Raw genomic sequence first — 20,027 nt, forward strand, 5'->3', positions numbered from 1 at the left:
CCTTCCTTTTCTCTGCCCAGAGCAGGGACTACCCAGACCCCGGGTGGAACTCACAGTCCAGTCCTTAACTTTAAGGCAGGGAGACAGAGGCCAGGGACCCGAGGGGCTTGTTCAAAACCCCCACTGAATGTGCACCTGAACCCGCCCGGGCTGGGTGCTGGGTCCCAGAGCTGAATCTGACCCTTGCTCTGCCCCAAGGCCTCCACTCCCTGAGCTCCTACCTCAGCCCCTCCCTGCACCCTGCACACATTTGCCCAGCGGCTTGGGTGGGGGTTGGGGTACACCAGCACTTCTTTCCGAGAAGCCAAGACTCACCTGAAGAACCAATCTCCTGGCCCTGACCCTGACTCTCAGACACGAAAGGACCCCTCTGTGCAAGGGGAGGCCCCCGACACTGCCCTAGAGCTGCAGCCTCTGCTGTCAGTTCTCTCATTGGAAAGAAAAAAACCCAGTTCAGGTGGCAGGTTTAGATCCAACGGGTGCTTCCTGGGCATCCCCGCGTTTCACCCAGGCCACTTAGGGGGCACAGGAAGGTTGGCTCTGCCCACTGACCTCAGCTTATTGCAACCATCACATTGCTACAGGGAGACCAGGGAACAACAAGCTGCAGACATGGAGGTTTCCCCTTCATATAAAAATCTTTAATAAAAATAGCTCTCAAGTGGCCTAATATATGGTGATGGAAGACTGACTTTGGTTTGTGGGTATGCAGTGCAACACAGAGATCTTGTATCATAGGCATCTATACCTGAAACCTATATGATTCTATTAACCAATGTCACCCCAATAAATTTAATTTAAAAAAATAAATTTTAATTTAAAAAAATAGCTCTCTACAGAACCAGTCATAAAACAGAAATAGCAAATTCAATTTCCTGCCACCTGGGCAGGAAGAAATGAGGCAAGCTGAGCAGGCCACAGAAAACTATGCCAGGCCCAAAAGGTACAGCTCTGGCTGGCTACTGACACATGGGATGTGGGCTCAGGATTGACACATTTCATTTTTCAAGAGGAGTTACAAATAATGTCTTGTTAGGAAAAACTTCATTTTTTAAGTGCTGGCCACTAATTAATCACCCTCCCCACCAAATGGCAGTTAAAGGTTTAATAAAGGCAGCCAGTCAGCAGCCTGTTTTACACATTCAATATAAAAATAAGTGGGTTCATACAGTAGAAAAACATTTGTATAAAGGTGACAGCTAAACTGATAGGCAGCCTGAAAGGGAGGGATAGGACAGGCTCCTCCCCCGAGACCAATAGTTGAGGTAAGAAAAGGTAAAGAATGAACGGTAAGAAGTAGCAGGAAGCCTTGCCGCACTAGCCTGCCAGTCCGCGGTCCCAGGACAGCAGAGCCCTGTAGGTTAATGCAAGGGCCAGCTGGGGCTGAGGAGCTCCCAACAGGTTTCCAGACCACACGCAGCACCCTCACTCAGCCCTAATATCCCATGAGTCTTTTGGCCTCTTCGCTCTGGGCCTGCAGGGTCTCACTTGCATACTTCTGGAGGAGTTCCATCTTCTTCCTTCGCACAAGTGCCTCCTCGATCTGTGAATAAGAAGAGTAAAAGAGTCATGCAACACTTCAGTGAGGTCTTCTGTGTCCTGCCGGAACCCAGCCAGGAGGGAGTCCCTGTGAAGGAGGCCACTGAGGAGCTCAATACCCAGAGTGTCTTGAAGGTCCCTTTCTTTCCCACTGGAAGCACATGAACAATAGAATGTTTATCAGTTTCCTCTGAAGCAGATGAAATCCTGCTTCTCTAGATCCCACCCGTTATTATAAGAACAGTGAGAAGTGTCATGTGGCCAGGAGTCAGAGCTGCTCATATGGACAGATGGGAAAAGAACCCCGTGAAGCACTCAATGGAGTCCCCTTTAGAGGCGAGGCCTCTGGCACTTGGGAAACTACACCTCCAACGCGGCTCACCCTACCTCTTGCTGTGATGGCACAGGGACATGGGCGATGAACTTCTGCTGCTCGTCTTCGCCTCCTTTCTCCTGGCTGCCTTCCTCATCAGACTACAAACACAGAACAACCAAGAGTCTATGAATAGGAGACCATGATACAAATATTGGCAGTGCTATAAAATGCACTACTCTGCAGCTGTTTAAAGGAGAAGAAGGGGTTAGGAAGTTCTGTACTCATACAGAAACACAGCCAAGACATCATCTATTTATATATATAAAACCCTAAGCAATAGGTCCACCTGTTGCTATGACACACACTGATAACCAGGGGGCAGACGCTCAATGCAGGAGCGCCACTCAGCTGACTGAGGGGCACCAGACACTGAGCTCAGAGCAGCCGTGCTAAGGAGTGGCTGCAGCAGGCACAGCGGGGCTGGGATGGGCGGGAACGGAGCTGCGCCAGAGAGCCCAGGCTTCGGCTCCTCCCCAGCCACCTGCTGCTTCATACACTACTACATCCCTCAGGGGATGTCAGACTGCCAGTTTCAGGTGGAAACCAGTAGTCTGACACACACCCCGAGGGGTCCCTGATTGTGAGAGGGCACAGGCAGGGCTGAGGGACCCCACCGATGCACGAATCCACAAAACGCTGTGTATATTATGCTAACTTTTACATTGGGAAAGAAAATAAGGATAGAAACTAGTGACAGCAGCAAGAACTAGGTAGATGGAGGGCAGAATTGCAAAAGACAATCTTTGCTGACTATCTTTACATGCGTTTTGTTCTTGACTTTTATAAATTCATTACCTATTTTTAAAAAATTAAATTTAAAGTCCAGTTAAAATGATAGAGTAGGTAAATGCTGTATTGTCCTCCTCCCACCACCACATCAAAATTACAACTAAATTATAGACTGTCATTGAGAACCACCTGGAGACCAACTGAACTAGAAGTCCTATAACTAAGCTATATAGAAGTCGTCATGTCAAGACAGGTAGGAGAGCTCTAACCAGTTTGGCTCAGTGGATAGAGTGTCAGCTGGAAACTCAAGGGTCCCAGGTTCGATTCTGGTCAAGGGCATATGCCTGGATTGTGAGCTCAGTCCAACGTGCAGGAGGCAACCAATTAATGATTCCCTCTCATCATTGATGTTTCTCTCTTTCTCTCTTCCTCTCTGAAATCAATAAAAATATATTTAAAAAAAAAAACCAAAAAAAAAACCTAGAGGCTTACTTTAAAATATTTTTTAAAAGAAAAGAAAGACAAGTAGGAGGAATAGAGACGCTGAACCAGCAGGTCTCATACCCATAATGTGGCAATTAAGAATCGAGAGAGAAAAAAAAAAAAAAGAATCAAGAGAGCCCTAGCTGGTTTGGCTCAGTGGATAGAGCATCGGCCTGCTGACGGAAAGGTCCCCAGTTCAATTCCAGTCAAGAGCACGTGCCTGAATTGTGGACTCAATCCCCAGTAGGGGGCGTGCAGGAGGCAGCCGATCAATAATTCTCTCTCATCATTGATGTTTCTGTCTTTGCCTCTCACTTCCTCTCTGAAATCAATAAAAATATATATATTTTTTAAAAAGAATCAAGAGTGATAGCTCCACTGAGGATGTCTCCAGTGACGAACAAGCGGCCCCACCCCCATGCCAGGCTTCCCAACTCAGAGCACCGGTGCCAGGAAGAGGAATCCCCATAACATTTGGCTGTGGAAACAAGCAGAGAATGCATTCAAGTGAGACGGAGTAATGCTGGAGACCGAGGTACTCCTCTTGAGGGGCCCAGAAATGGACTTATTCACAAACTCACTCACTCTAGGCTCCAGCACTGTGGCAACAGCTTTCAAAGTGCGAGATACATATGAGGAAGAACTAAACTGACAAGCTTCAGGACAAGCACTGGAGGGGCAGGAGTCGGGGCAGTTCTCTCCAGGACAGAAATGTTGGCAGGCAGCATTGTTTCTTTGTTGAGCCCTCCTCCCATCCAGCCTGGCTAACATGGTTCTCCCCACCCTGGTGATTCCCTGAGATCCCACCCCACTCAACTCAATCACCCGGCCTGTGCCTCTTTTAGCAGCTGTTCCACATAAACACTTTCTTAAAATCACTGAACAATGCATAAACCCCAAACAAGCAGTGGCTGCCTCAGCATGCCTTGTATCCCTTGGTAAGTAGCCCCAGACTGAGTATATGCAGCAACTGGTCTCAACAACTTGCACCATAACTCCCATCAGGAGTCCCCAAGGCTAGCAGAAGTGGCGCCAGTCACAGCTTAAAATGTAGCTTCAAATAAGTAGCCATAAGCCTAGCACAACTGGCAGCTGGCCTCAGCTCGTACCACAGTGTCCAGCAAAGGGTCCAAAGCCCAACATTAGGGGCAGTCGGCCTCAGTTCGCAGCACACCTATCCCAATGCCTTCAAGCAGCCACAACTGCAGATCACTTTGTAGCTCCTACCAGGAGGCCCCAAGCAAAGCAGAAAGCAGTGGCTAAACTTGACCTGCACCGACACCCTTCCCAAAAGGTCCAGGCTTCACAACTCAGAGCAGAAGATAAGTGAGCGCCAGGAGGATCCTCACTGGCCACCAGTACCTCCTCCTCAGTGACAGCATAGATGTTGATTTCTTCCTCCTCTTCCTCTTCCTCTTCCTTTTCTCCTCTTGCCAGCCGAGCCTCTCTCTCTGCTTTCCACTTTTCCACTAATTGGGCTCTGACTGAAGACAAGAGACAGCAGGTGTTACTTTGGTTTCTAAATAAGCTTTAAGCATCATGCAGGGCAAAGCCAAGATGTTCCCTCAAGCCGAAGCCGGTTTGGCTCAATGGATAGAGCGTCGGCTTGGGAACTGAAAGGTCCCGGGTTCGATTCCGGTCAAGGGCATGTACCTTGGTTGCAGGCACATCCCCAGTAGGGGGTGTGCAAGAGGCAGCTGATCGATGATTCTCTCTCATCGATGTTTCTAACTCTCTATCTCTCTCCCTTCCTCTCTGTACAAAATTAATAAAATATATTTAAAAAAAAAAAAATGTTCCCTCAGAAAAGGGTCACCTTTCATTCTGCCCTGGTGGGAGGGAATCAGATTGAGGGGCAGTCTGGTCCCACACAGCTCTGACTTAAGTCACTACAAGGCAGCTTTTTAGGGAGCATCCTCAGGTCCTCCTCAGTTCACCAACCTCGGTGGCCTCCTGTCATGCCCATGTGAAAAGAGACGCTGTCATATAGCATGTTAGCAAAAGGCTCCAACTCCTGACTACTTGCTTCTAAAGCCCTAGTTCACTGCAGCTCCTAGGGAGTAGCACTTCCTCTTCAGAGTTGTCATGAGGCTTCAAAAGAATGTCCATAGCCGAGGCCGGTTTGGCTCAGTGGTGGAGCGTCTGTCTGCGGACTGAAGGGTCCCAGGTTCGATTCCGGTCAGGGGCATGTACATTGGTTGCGGGAACATCCCCAGTGGGGGGTGTGCAGGAGGCAGCTGGTCGATGTTTCTCTCTCGTCAATGTTTCTGGCTCTCTATCTCTCTCCCTTCCTCCCCTCCATAAAATATCAATAAAATATATATATTTTTTAAAATGTCCATAAAAGGCTCAGCATGTTGCTCGTCTTAGAGTAATGTTTCCCAAACTTTTGACATATGTGTACCCCTTCTATAATTTTCATAACACTGAGTACCCCTCATCAAAAAAAAAATTTTAAAAAAATGGATGTATTAGGCGCAGCTAAGCACGGCGCAGTGCCCCACCAAACTCCGGTGCAACTCGTACCCCACCAAACTCTTCCCATACCCCTGGGGGTACGCGTACCACACTTTGGGAAACACTGTCTTAGAGGAAGCTCTCAGAAAGGGAGAGCCATTTTGCTCTACATTGATATCCCATTACTTGTGTTTAAAGCAGATCTAAACCTCCTTAAGAACGCAATACTTCATGATTTCAAGAAAGGTTAGTCTGGGAAGGAATCCTGGTGGACAGGGAGCAGATGAGATGACGCTCTGTAGCTTCTCCAACATGCTCCTTCTGGCCCAACACCATGCTAACTGCCTCATAGTTACTCGGAGTTAGGGCATTAGCAGATCATTTTCTCTGAAGATCATTAGCAACAAAGAAAACTCCCTTCTGGCATAAAGCATTATTTAAAAAACAAACAAACAAACAAAAAAACAGTTTCAAAAGAGAAAAAGAAACCAGATGCCAAATATAATAAAACGAAATGCCTGTAGACCTACATTTCTTTTCATATTCCTGTTCCAAAGGCACAATAACACCATCATCTTCATCTAGGTAACCGTAGTATTCAAAATCTATTGCCTTCATGAGCTCAGCACGTGTCTTTCTTGGAGGAGGAATAGCTAAAAGAAAGAGTACCAACTTAGGTGAATTTCCCATCATTATCACACTCAAGCCTTCTCCCTACACATTGTTACAGAGGCATATAATAGTATGTGTGTTCATGAAAATATGAAAGACACTTCTCTACACTAGTAATTGGATTATATAAAGTGGTACTATCCATCAGTGTTGAAGTCTTTGACCCAATTTAGTCCATTTAAAAAGAACTTATCCTGCCCTTGCCAGTTTGGCTCATTGGATAAATAAGCATTGGTCCATGGGCCAAAGAGCCACAAGTGGAACAAGGGGGCAAAGGTCACTGTTGTCTTATTAAGAAATTGCCACAGGCACCCAATCTTTAGGAACTACCAACCTGATGAGTTATCAGCCATAAACATCAAGGAAAGATCTTCCATCAGCAAAAAGATGATTACTTACTAAAGGATCAGGTGATGGTTAACATTTTTTAGCAATAAAATATTTTTAAATTAAGGTGTGTACATTATTTGTTACCATAATGCTATTACTGTGAACTTAATATGACTACAGTATAGTGTAAACAACTTTATATACACTGGAAAACCAATATATTCATAACTCTCTTTATTGTGATATTTGCTTTATTGCTGTCGTCTGGAACTGAACCTGTAATAGCTCCAAAGTATGCCTGGGCACGAAAACTCCAGACCAGTGGTTTCCATTTTGAAAGGCCAAGGTTTGACAGAAGTTTCCCAGGGTCATGGAGGAAAGGACAGGAGAAATAAGGGTACCTTCAGTGATACCAACAGCAATCAAGGTTTAATTTAAAAAAAAAAAAAGTAATAATAATAAAATAAAAAGAAGGGTGCCTCACTTGGATTGACACAGAGCAGCTTGACTTTTCTCTATCTTTACCTACTGTGGTTAGGCACAAGGTTTTACTTGTAAGTTGCTTTCAAATAATAGGTAAGTAAAATATGAATTCAATTCAATTAAAATCCTGCCCCAATAATTTTGGGAAATTTCAAAGAGAGGAGCTCCTCATTCAGTTTAAAAGACTACTATGTGCAGAGTGTGGAATTTGGCACTAGTCATTTCTAGGTACTTTTCAGCCCCAATTGTGTATCCTGGGCCTGTAACTTCATTTCTTAGTGCTTAAAGGTTCTTGTTTAAAAACCTAGGAACAGCAGAAACCGGTTTGGCTCAGTGGATACAGTGTTAGCCTGTGGACTGAAGGGTCCCAGGTTCAATTCTGGTCAAGGGCATGTACCTTGGTTGCAAGAGGCAGCTGATCGATGATTCTCTCATCGATGTTTCTAACTCTCTATCCCTCTCTCTTCCTCTCTGTAAAAAAATCAATATATTAAAAAAATTTTTAAACCCAAATAAAAAAAAAATCCTAGGAACAATAATTCTGATACTTTCAGGGGTGTTGTGCAGCTAAGAAGTAATATAGGAGAACCACCCAACACATAGCATGTCTACTGTTATGATGATTACCAATAAATTCAAGGTTAGTATTTTTGGTTCCCTGAGCGGCATCAGAAAGTGGCAAAAAGGGAGCCAAGGAAAAAGTGGTTGATCTGTTTTCTAAGAAGATTAGTATGATGTGAAAGCAGCAGTTATGTTCAATGTAAGAAATATTAGAAAAATACTAGCCACAAGGACTCAAGAAACCAAAATTGCACCTGATGGTGTTAAGGGTTGTGTTTTTGAAGTGAGCCTAACTTAACTGAGAATGATGAAGTTGTATTTAGAAAATTCAAGCTAATTACTAAGGATACTCAGAGCAAAAATTGCCCAATTTTTATAACACGGATCTTAACCTGTAACAAAATGTGTTCCATATTCAAAAAATAGTAACCCATGATTAAAGCTCGTGTTGATATCAAGACTACCGACAGCCGAAACCGGTTTGGCTCAATGGATAGAGCGTCGGCTTGGGGACTGAAAGGACCCGGGTTCGATTCCGGTCAAGGGCATGTACCTTGGTTGTGGGCATATCCCCAGTGGGGGGTATACAAGAGGCAGCTGATCGATGACTCTCTCTCATCAATGCTTCTAGCTCTCTATCTCTCTCCCTTCCTCTCTGTACAAAATCAATAAAATATATATATTTTTTAAAAAGACTACCGACAGTTATTTAATTCATCTATTCTGTGTTGGTTTTACTAAAAACAAAACAAAACACAGCAATCAGGTTCGAAAGACTTCTTAGGCTCAATAACAACAGTCTGCCAAATCTGGAAAATGATGAAAATCATGACCCAAGGGGTGCAAATGACCTGAAAGAAGTAGTCAATAAACTGATCCCAGACAGCATTGGAAAAGACATAGAAAAGTCTTGCAATCTATTTGTCTGCTCCATGATGTCTTTGTTAGAGAAGTAAAAATGCTGAAGAAGCCCAAGTTTGAACTGGTAAAACTCATAGAGATTCATGGTGAAGATAGCAGTTCCGGCAAAGCCACTAGGGATGAGACAGGTATTGAAAGTTAGCCGAAACCGGTTTGGCTCAGTAGTAGAGCGTCGGTCTGCGGACTGAAAGGTCCCAAGTTCGATTCCAGTCAAGGGCATGGACCTGGGCTGTGGGCACATCCCCAGTAGGGGATGTGCAGGAGGCAGCTGGTCGATGTTTCTCTCTCATCGACATTTCTAGCTCTCTATATCTCTCCCTTCCTCTCTGTAAAAAATCAATAAAATATATTTAAAAAAGAAAAGTTAAATGACCTAATGGATATGAGTCCCCCGACCAAGAATCTGTTTAGAATTCAAACTTATCTTCAATGGTGATAAATAAAATTCTATTTGTAATGTTTAAAAATTTTTTGAGGTCAAAACCCACGCAAATGTTAATTACTTACGTTCTTTTTCAAATAGCTCTCTAACACCAGGCAAATCTTTTGCTGCTCCAAAGTATTTGTAACCTCGATTTCCTGGGACTTCTTTGCCTTCATGATCAAGCATTTTAGGGCCAACTTTCTTAATGGCAAAGAAAAAGAGAAAATATTTATGTACACACACACAAAAAAAATATGTAGGTACCTTTTTATCCTTTAAAAATCCATCTAAATACCTAAAAGTTGGTTGAGTGTCCATCCATATACTGAAATATGGGGGGGGTTCAATTCCCAGTCAGGGCACAAACTCAGGTTGTCAGTTCAGTCCCTGGTCAGGCTAGGTACAGGAGGCAACCAAATATTATTTCTTTCTCACATGGATAGTTCTCTCTTTCCCTGCCTCCTTCCTCTCTCTAAATAAAAAAAATATATATCTATTTATATAAAAGCCTACATGACCAGGTTGCTGGATGACCAGCCAGTAGCTATGATGCTGATGACCAGGGGCAGATGCTCAATGCAGGAGCTGCCCCCTGGTGGTCAGTGTGCTCCTACAGCAGGAGCACTGTTCATCTGATGGATGAGCACCAGACACCAGGCTCACTGCTGGCGAGCACAGCTGCAGCAGCACAAGCCTCTCCCACAGACACTCACTGTGAGCTCAAGCAGCGCCAGCAGGTGCAGAGGGGCCAGGATGAAAGGGAGCAGTGCGGCACCCAGTCTGGGCTCAGGCTCCTCCCTGGCCACCTGCCGCGTCCCACACTACTTCCTGCTGCGCGAGATTAATGCAGACAGTGGGCTGGAGCTCAATGAGTTGGCAGGTAAGGCCAGGCTGCTGTGGCATGGAGGTCCACTGATCCCTGCAGGCCAGGCCGAGGGACCCCACCGGGCACATTCCCTGACCGGGAATGGAACTGTGACCTGGTTCATGGGTCGATGCTCAAACATTGAGCCATGCAGGTTGGGCAGGGCCAAGGTCATTTTAAAAAAGGCCCAGAGAGCCGGGACTGGTTTGGCTCAGTGGATAGAGCGTCGGCCTGCGGACTGAAAGGTCCCAGGTTCAATTCTGGTCAAGGGCATGTACCTTGGTTGCGGGCATATCCCCAGTGGGGGGTGTGCAAGAGGCAGCTGGTCAATGTTTCTCTCTCATCGACGTTTCTGACTCTCTGTCCCTCTCAATTCCTCTCTGTGTAAAATCAATAAGATATATTAAAAAAAAAAAAAAAGGCCCAGAGAAATCAACGGGCTTACTCAGGAACATCTGACTGGTATATGTAGGTATCCTATCTGATCTGAGCCATATTCTGTGGAGTCTTTAAAAATGATCCGACCTATACTTTTCATAGGTTTCCTGTCCGCATTCAACAGGTACCTTTTTAAAATATATATATATTTCTGCCGGGACCGGTTTGGCTCAGTGGTTAGAGCGTCAGCCTCCGGACTGAAAGGTCCTGGGTTCGATTCCGGTCAAGGGCATGTACCTTGGTTGTGGGCACATCCCCAGTAGGGGGTGTGCAAGAGGCAGCTGGTCGATGATTCTCTCTCATCGATGTTTCTAGCTCTCTATCCCTCTCTCTTCCTCTCTGTGAAAAAAAAAAAAAAATATATATATATATATATATATATATATACACACACATATATATGTGTGTGTGTGTGTAAATATATATATATATATATATATATATATATATATATATATATATTTCTGAATTGATTTCAGAGAGGAAGGGAGAGGGAGAGGGAGAGAAATAGAGAAATAGAAACATCACAGATGAGAAAATCATTGATCGGCTGCCTCCTGTGCTCCCCCTACTGGGGATTGAGCCCACAACCCACACATGTGCCCTTGACCAGAATAGAACCAGGGACCCTTCTGTCCACTGAGCCAAACTGGCTAGGACCCACAGGCAGTTTTTCAAGTCTTATTTCATGTCTTGAGTGCTTTCCCTCTAGCAGGCACAGGCTGGGAGCTGCAAGCTCCTAGACAGGCCCTATCCAGCCTGCCCAAAATCTTACAAGCTCATCCCAAACAGCCACAGTGGCTGTTGCTTACTTACTAGATAATCAGGACCACCCAGCTCCTTTATCCGGACCTCCCAGTGTCCTTTCTCTCTTAGCAGTTTGTTAATTTCATCATTCAGGTCACGAATTCGGAATTCACCTAAACCAGCTAGAAAACAAAACATTCATATCATATCTTCAAAACACCACTCAGTGTCATGCCCATAAAAATAAATGCCACAACAAAACAGTCATATTTGGAGCCGGTGGATGGAGCGTCAGCCTGCGGATTGAAAGGTCCCGGGTTCGGCCGAAGCCGGTTTGGCTCAGTGGTAGAGCATCAGTCTGGGGACCGAAAGGTCCCAGGTTCGATTCCGGTCAAAGGCAGGTACCTTGGTTGCGGGCACATCCCCAGTAGGGGGTGTGCAAGAAGCAGCTGATCGATGATTCTCTCTCATCGATGTTTCTAACTCTCTATCCCTCTCTCTTCCACTCTGTAAAAAAAATCAATAAAATATATGAAAGGTCCCGGGTTCGATTCCGGTCAAGGGCATGTGCCTTGGTTGCGGGCACATCCCCAGTGGGGGGGGGTGCAGGAGGCAGCTGATCGATGATTCTCTCTCATTGATTTTTCTAGCTCTCTATCCCTCTCTCTTCCTCTCTGAAAAATCAATAAAATATATATTTTTTAAAAAACAAAAACAGTCATATTTGGAGACTTTAACACCCCACTGATATAACTGGATAGATCTTCCGAACAAAAAATAAACAACTAAACAATAACCTTAAACAACATACTAGATCAGATGTATTTAATTGATATTTACAGAACATTTCATCCCCAAACTGCAGAATATACATTCTCCTCAAGTGCACATGGAACATTCTCAAAACGGACCACATGTTAGAACACCAAATAAGTCTTTATAAGTTTAAGATTGAAATCATATCAAGCATCTTCTCAGATCACAATGGCATGAAAATAGAAATCAAAAACAAAAGCACTAAAAAATATTCATACTCATGGAGGCTAAATAGCATGTTATTAAATGATGAATGGGTTACCAATGAGATAAAAAAAAAAAAAAAAAAAAAACAGACAAGAGGAAAAAGTCATCCAAATTGGAAAGAAATAAATCTCTCTATATATATTTACCAGTAAAACCCCAACAACCAGAACGATTGGTCAGTCACTATGATGCGTACTGCAGCAGCCAAGATCAGCCCCATCGGTCCCTCTCAACCACCCGTGTCTCCGCCCCCCCCACCAGCCAGCCCAAATGACCTCCATCGAATTCAAGCACAGGGCCTCTACGGTAGTAAGTAAATAAATAAATAAATATACCAAAGGCATATTTCACAGATCTAGAACAAATATTCTCTTTCTCTATCCACTTCTCTCTCTCTAGAATCAATCAATAAATCAATAAAAAGGTAGAACAGAATGTAGAAGTCCCCAAGTCTAATTGTGTATTTTAAAATCAAGCACTTTAAGTAGATAGACTAACTTACCATTCTGAATTTGAGCCACTTTTTTAGAGATCTCTCCAATGATCTGTGGGGAAAAAAGTAAATTCTTACAACTTTTGGATATGTCTAAAAGCACAGGAAAATATAATTAAAAACTGGTTATTAAAAAACTTAGAATTTTGGTTTAAGAGTCATTTAGACAATAAGCAATTTGAGACTTGTTACTTCTACTAAGATCATATTCTGAATGTACCTGTCGTCTCCACTTCTCAGCTTTGGGTAATTCAGTACATTCTGAGGCAAGGAAGGGTCTTCGTTCCTAAAAGGAAGCAAATTATACACGTTGCCACTATATTGTATGAAGTTACAAGCTTCATTCACCATTCAACTGATTTAGGCCTGAAGTCTAAGATGTCTAATGATTTAAACACTTCCGAAGTTCCAATTGCAGATCTTCATCAAGCCTTAAACCTACTCTACAGTCTCTATTTAGGAAACAACTATATTAGCAAAAAAATTCATTGCATTGTATTGTATTTAATACAGCAAGCCAATGGAAACAACTTAAAAGTCCAATAATAGCCTGGCCAGAGTGGCTCAGTAGTTGAGCCTTGGCCTGTGAACCCAGGGGTCAGGATTTGATTCCCAGTCAGGGCACAGGTTCAGGCTCGATCCCCAGTGTGGGGCGTGTAGGAGACAGCTGATCCATGATTCTCTCTTATCATTGATGTTTCTCTCTCTCTCTCCCTTCCTCTCTAAAATCAATAAAAATATATTTTTAAATATTGTGGTACATATATACAATAGAATATTACTCAACCATAAAGAACAACACTCTTGACCAGTGTGGCTCAGTTTGTCAAGCATTGTCAGGTCCACTGAAAAAAGGTCGCCAGTTGATTCTCAGTCAGAGTGCATGTCTAGGTTTCAGGCTCAATCCCCCACTGGGGTGCATGTAGAAAGCAGCTGATAGATGCTTCTCTCTTACATTAATGTTTCTCTCTCTCTCTTTCCTTTTCCCTTCCTTTCTCTCTAACAATCAATAAAAATATTTTTAAATAAATGAAATCTTACCATTTATGATAGCATAGATGGACCTAGAGCGTATTATGCTATGTAAAATAAGTCAGTCAGAGAAAGACAAACACCATGTGATTTCACTTATATTTGAAATCTGAAGTACAATATAAACGAACAAACAAAACAGAAAGAGACTCATAAATATAGAGAACAGACTGATGACTGCCAGAAGGGCAAGGGGTAGGTTGGGGGACAGGGGTGAAAAAGGTAAAGGGAGTAAGAAGTACAATTGGTCGTTACAAAATAGTCACGGGATGTAAAATACAGCAGAGGGAATGTAGTCAATACTGTAATAACTATGTATGGGGCAGGTGAAACAAGAAATATTAGGGGGAACACTTTGTAAAGTGTATGATTACCTAACCACTATGCTATACACCTGAAACTAATACAAAAAAAAACTAAAGAAAAAAATAAAGAATGGTACATTTTATCCCTAACCTGGCTGAGTCTCTGTGAGTTTGAGGTCACTTATTGGTTTCAGGTTAGAGCTGTTCCCCACAGCATTTCCACTACCTAGAGCTGGGATAATATCAGAACTCAATGATCACCATACAAAAGAAACAGAAGGACAAGCAGCCAGATCATCACAATGTCCAGAAACAGAGAGATATGGCTGAAATTTAAGTGTATAGATTCATAAGTGTGTCAGCAAGTACAAACAAGAAATAGGAAAATTTGGAGTTTGAAGACTACTGAGGAGAAGATTTTACCACATTGTTCATGGTATTTACAACTTATGAGGAAAATTTACACCAACCTTCACTTTTCCCTCTTCCAATTGAGCTTGGCGAAATCTTGCTAAGGCCGTCCTACCAGAAAGAGAGAAGACTCCATTAGATCTTGCTCACAGACTCTTATCACCCAAGTTCCTGAACAGGGTAAATCTGCTCATGAACGTATTCATTAGAGCACTGTGGTGAGCAGCACATCCAGATGTGAAAGACTAATATCCTGGGGTGCCCCAGCTGCCACTCTCACAGCCCATGCACCATCCCCAGATGAATGAATGTTCATCTGGTAAAAGTTCTAGGAGCTGTCAGAAAACAAATGGGAAAATATAGAAATACTACTTTAAAATGCGTAGGGAAAGAAACATGTACCAAAAGGCTCATATATCAAAAGGACTAAATACAAAAAGAGCTCTGTCGTAATAATTGTTACATAAAATTTACAGACAAAATCAAGTTGATACTTACATGGCCTTTTCTGCATTTCGGGCCTAAAAGGAGAGAGAAGGGAAGAAAAATACCCATTTTAAAATGACTTGCAACCAGAGGAGCAATGGGCAGTAACAGCTCACCTGGGCTAACCCCGGAACCTGTCTCCAAGGCTCCTTTTCTTTGACTTTCCAGTAAGCCAAAGCAGCCTAGGCTCATTTCTCTCCTGTAACATTTCTAGAGACCCAAAGCAACCCTGCCTAGGCTCTCTCCTGTTGCTTCTTCTATCTTAAGCTCTTCCTTGCCCGCAGCTTTAGTAAACATACTCTCAAAATAAAAAATATATATTATGTGCCACCAGTGTGGCTCAGTGGTTGAGCTTCGAACCATGAACCAAGAGGTTACAAGTTCCATTCCTGGTCAGGACACATACCCAGGTTGCAGGTTCGATCCCCATTAGGGGGCATGCAGGAGGCAACCAAGGACTGTTCTCTCCTATGAATATTTCTTTCTCTCTATCCCTCTCCCTTCCTAAAATCAATAAAAACATATTAAAAGATATATATTAAAAGATATCCAAATCCTGTGACTTTACCTAATCTGCTCCCTCTATCTAAAATCTTTGTCTGCTCCCCAACCCCTTGGATCTGATTTACTCCTAGTCATCCTTCAACCTTTACCTTTGTCATCACTATCCCCGAAAGTTCTTTCATGAACCCTTTCTTCCCAGCTAACTGCTACCCTTTGTCTGGGTATCCCTTCCATGGCACTTTCTATCCAGCATCACAATTGTCTGTTCCCTGACAATGCTATTTGAGGAAGACTGACTTTTACAAAGTGAGTTTTATGTAAGTATTGTCACATTAGTGCCAAGTCAATTATCCCTGAAAAACACAGTCAGGTAGGGAAGATGTTTTCTGGATACAAGAAGAAAGAATTCTTGCTGAGTCATGTAATTGAATTTTATTCTCGGCTCTTCAACTTACCATCCCTAAGGAATGGTCTCTCTAAGACAACTTTACAACAGTAGCGTGTACCTCTTCTCTCATAGAAATGTCATGATGACTTGATGAGATAAATACATGAAGACATCAGTTATGCAGTTTATAGATACTCAGCAAAAGTGTGCTCACTTAAAACTCTTTTCTGACCCTCCATTTCACTGGACACAGAAACAAACTTGGCAAATGCTTGCAGGATAAATGAGCACAATATCTACTAAGGAATAAAACCGAGGTTCTCGGCCAAACCCAGTTTGGCTCAGTGGACAGAGAGTTGGCTTGCGGACTGAAAGGTCCTGGGTTCAATTCCAGTCAAGGGCATGTACTCTGGTTGCAGGCACATCTGCAGTAGGGAGTGTGCAAGAGGCAGCTGATCGATATTTCTCTCTCATCAATGTTTCTAACTCTCTATCCCTCTCTCTTCCTCTCTGTAAAAAAATCAATAAAATATATATTTTTTTTAAAAAAACAGAGGCTCTCGGAGGGGAAGCCATCCTGTTGAAGGCTGAGGCTGTCTGGGTCTTATGTATTTCAGTAAAGCCTATAGTTCCTAAATATTTAATTCAGTGTTTCTCATTGCTTATTCCATGCTTAACACACCATGCCAGGTGCTAGGAATTCTGCCATGGTTCTTCCATGGAACTCATAGGAAAGTCCTCCAGAACAATGCATCAATTATAAGTGATCAGTGATAAGGGTATGTATCCAGTGTGATGAACCCACAAACTCGAAAGTGTGAAGGTGACAGTTATATAAAATACCCCAAAACTCCTGAAAACATAAATATTCAGTCCTAGGAGATTCCCAATGCTCACCCGAGTTCAGAAAGGAAGAGCATCAGGGCAGAATGCAACAGTAAATTTGGAGCATATCCTCCTACAGAAAGGGCTGCTTCTAGCCAGCTGGTTTCTTTCTTCTCAGGCTCTTGTGATCATCAATTACAAGGACTTCCAATATGCCCTTATGTGGTAATTATTCTATACTACAACCTTACTATGGCATGGAGTGCTTCTTATGGAGGCCTCATTTAATGAAAATACTATTGTAGCCGAGACCGGTTTAGCTCAATGGATAGAGCACACGTGTGAAACACAAGGCCCGCGGGCCAAATCCATCCCGCCAGGCCTTGCAATGTGGCCCGCACCGCGCTGTCATCACTGCACTCCGCTGCATTTCCATCACAATGACAGTTTATGACTGTTCAGTAAACCATTCGGCCCTCGTTTAGGCTGGATTTTAGATTTTGGCTCCTTCTCTGATTGAGTTCAACACCCCTAGGATAGAGTGTCGGCTTGGGGACTGAAGGGTCCCGAGTTTGATTCCGGTCAAGGTCATGTACCTTGGTTGCGGGCATATCTCCGGTGGGGAGGGTGCAAGAGGCAGATGATCAATGACTCTCTCTCATCAATGTTTCTAACTCTCTATCTCTCTCCCTTCCTCTTTGTACAGAATCAATAAAATATATTTTTAAAAAAAGAAAATACTATTGTAACCAACATGCATGAGCACATTTTTGTACCAGCACTCTCATATTTACCCGTCGTGAGCACTTCTTGAATGAAGCCCACTAACCAGGCCAGAGATCACACCCTCATGCAATGACAGTACGGCATTCATTCATGCGTTACTGGACACCTACAACGTGTCAGACAATGTGTTGGACACTACAGAAGCAATGGTGAAAAGACCGTCTACCCTCGGGAAGTTTACATCTTACGGGGAAGCACGGACATTAAGTCAAATAATCTAGGAGCACATGGTCACAACCGCAGTGTGACTTGGGGACAAACAACCCGACACCCTGAATCGGGGCCGGTCCTTGTGCCTCTCTGTTCCTTCCTTTCCCCTATCTGTAATGCAAAGCGCTTCGTCCAGATTAAAACACCATGGGCAGATGGCGGTTCTCGACATTCCAGTTTCCCGCTCCAAATTCTGACAGCTAAAGAGCGGCAAGAAGAGAACTCCCAAGTTCCAGCCTAGGAGCCTGAGGCCCGCAGTGATGCCGCCTGCGATGGTGCCGGGCATCCTCGCGGCCCGCCGGCTCGCTCTCCCTCCACTCCGCCCCCCTACTCACCATGGTGCAAGTGAGGGGGGCCGCCCTCGGACCGCGCGGCCAGAGAACTTCCCGGCCTCAGGGGAGGCCAGCCCCGACGGGAACTGAAGATCCTCACTGACCGCACCGCCGATTTTTCTGTCGGAAGGGGAAAAAAGGGGGCGGGGAAATAACCGGAAGTAAGGGACCGGAAGTGAAATTGGAATCGGCCGGGGAAGCGGGAGGAAATGCAGACTTGCTTTTGTAGGCGGCCTTCCCTGGACTTCTGGACGGCACCAAGACGCGCGTGCGTAGGAAGAATGGGGCGTTGCCAAAACTGCGCTTGCGCACCGGCACTGCGACTCCGCCCTGGGCGTCTGGTTTTACTCTCGCGATAACAACTGCGAATGTCACGCGGTAACTCTCAGTATTGCAGGAGCCAGCGCGCTAGTGCAGTTGTCTGAGGTTGTGTGAAGTTGTAGTGGCTACTCTAGACTGTCATGTTCTCTTCCTTTTCTCAATGAATGGACTGAATTCTCACAACCGACTGGGCGCAGATTTGCCAAATGTACTAAGAAGCATTCCTCTTTGGTGGCACACAAAGAATCTGGTGACACTATAGAAATTTGAAAAAAAAATTATAGCTACGACTTAATATTCTAAATGCTAGGCCCTTTACTAACAATATCTCATGTAATCCATAATGATCTTGCGCAGATGAGGAAACTAGAATTTAAAGCTTCTTGCTCAGTTCCAAATCTAAGCCAACTGACTGAGCTGAGATTCCAGTGAGGTCCAACACTACATCCCATGTTGTTGGCATGATGCTACACAGCCTCAAAAGGATTACATTCAACTACCGATAGGCCTTGGAGATGAAAGTGACAAATAACTTGGCCAGGTTTCAGAAGTTACACACTTTAATTTCCGAGGTATTCTACCGTTGGCTTGCCTGTTTAAGATTTTAGGGCCCTTTCACTAATTGCTCTTCATAAAGTATACAGTAAACCCTCGTGTTGAAAAATTCTTACTGAGATATCACTGAATTAATTACCTCTCTGACTGACACCAAACTATTTTTGCTAAGCTTGGTCACTTAGCAATGTTCTGTAGGGAAGACAAAAGTAGTCAGGTTCTAACCTCTGGTGTGTGGGTCATACTGCAAAGTATCTTCAATGAAAAAATGATTCTCAATTGAGGGTGATTTGACCCTCCAAGGGGCATTTTGGCAATGTCCATTTTTTACATGGTAGGTGTAGGGTACTACTGCATTTAATATATAGAGGCCAGGGATGTTGCTAAACATCCTAAAGTATTCAGGACAGCCTCCCCCAACTAAGAATTATCATATCTCAAATATCAAAGTGCTGAGGTTGAAATATCTTGCTCTGTACTCAATGCCAGTACTAAGAACCACAGTTATGAGAGCCACATCTGTGCTTATTAAAAATGCAAATTCCGCCGAAACCAGTTTGGCTCAGTGGATAGAGCGTCCGCCTGCGGACTGAAGGGTCCCGGGTTCGATTCCGGTCAAGGGCATGTACCTTGGTTGCAGGCACATCCCCAGTAGGGGGTGTGCAAGAGGCAGCTGATCGATGTTCTCTCTCTCTCTCTCTCTCTCTCTCTCTCTTTTTCCTCTCTGTAAAAAATCAATAAAATATATTTTTTAAAAATGCAAATTCCTGCCCTAGGTGGTTTGGCTCAGTGGATAGAGCGTTGGCCTGCAGACTGAAGGATCCCAGGTTTGATTTAGGTCAAGGGCTCATGCTTGGGTTGCAGGCTGGATCCCAATAGGGGATATACAAGAGGCAGCCTATCAATGATTCTCATCATTGATGTTTCTATCTCTCGCTCTACCATCCTCTCTGAAATCAATAAAAATACATTTGAAAAATGCAAATTCCTGGGCTCCTCCTAAGTAAAACACCAAGAGGACTGGTCCATATCAAACCAACAGCCCTAAATCTATAGGGTTTCCCACTAAGCACCAGGTGTGATCACTGGAAAGTTGGTGTTAGGGTCACACAAAGCCAAAGGGGTGAAGAATTTTAAGTGCACAAGAGGTCTGGTGCTCAAATTTGTGTATGGGTGGAGTCCTTCAGCCTGGCTGGTGATGGGGCTGATCTGGGCCAGCCAGCAGGGGAGGGACTGCAAGAGGTTGGCTGTGGGAACGCACTGGTCACCAGGGGACAGCTCCTGTGTTGAACATCTGCCCCCTGATGGTCACTGCACCGTCATAGTGACCG

General features: G+C 44.0%; 1 protein-coding gene across 1 annotated transcript; it reads right to left on the reverse strand.

Annotated features, from left to right (window-relative positions):
* Nucleotides 1-619: 619 nt before the first annotated feature.
* On the reverse strand, nucleotides 620-17,983 carry LOC118707541 (pre-mRNA-splicing factor ISY1 homolog). The gene is made up of 11 exons (XM_036417960.1): nucleotides 17,824-17,983; nucleotides 14,788-14,810; nucleotides 14,349-14,400; nucleotides 12,762-12,827; nucleotides 12,551-12,593; nucleotides 11,095-11,207; nucleotides 9,059-9,176; nucleotides 6,115-6,237; nucleotides 4,490-4,611; nucleotides 1,927-2,013; nucleotides 620-1,543 (listed from the first exon to the last, which is right to left on the reverse strand). The coding sequence occupies exons 1-11, from the start codon at nucleotides 17,824-17,826 to the stop codon at nucleotides 1,436-1,438; spliced, it is 858 nt and encodes a 285-aa protein (XP_036273853.1). The 5' UTR covers nucleotides 17,827-17,983; the 3' UTR covers nucleotides 620-1,435.
* Between the last annotated feature and the right edge of the window lie 2,044 nt (nucleotides 17,984-20,027).

The sequence above is a fragment of the Pipistrellus kuhlii genome, unplaced genomic scaffold (assembly GCF_014108245.1).
Source record: "Pipistrellus kuhlii isolate mPipKuh1 unplaced genomic scaffold, mPipKuh1.p scaffold_m20_p_6, whole genome shotgun sequence".
NCBI classification, from domain to species: Eukaryota; Metazoa; Chordata; class Mammalia; order Chiroptera; family Vespertilionidae; genus Pipistrellus; species Pipistrellus kuhlii.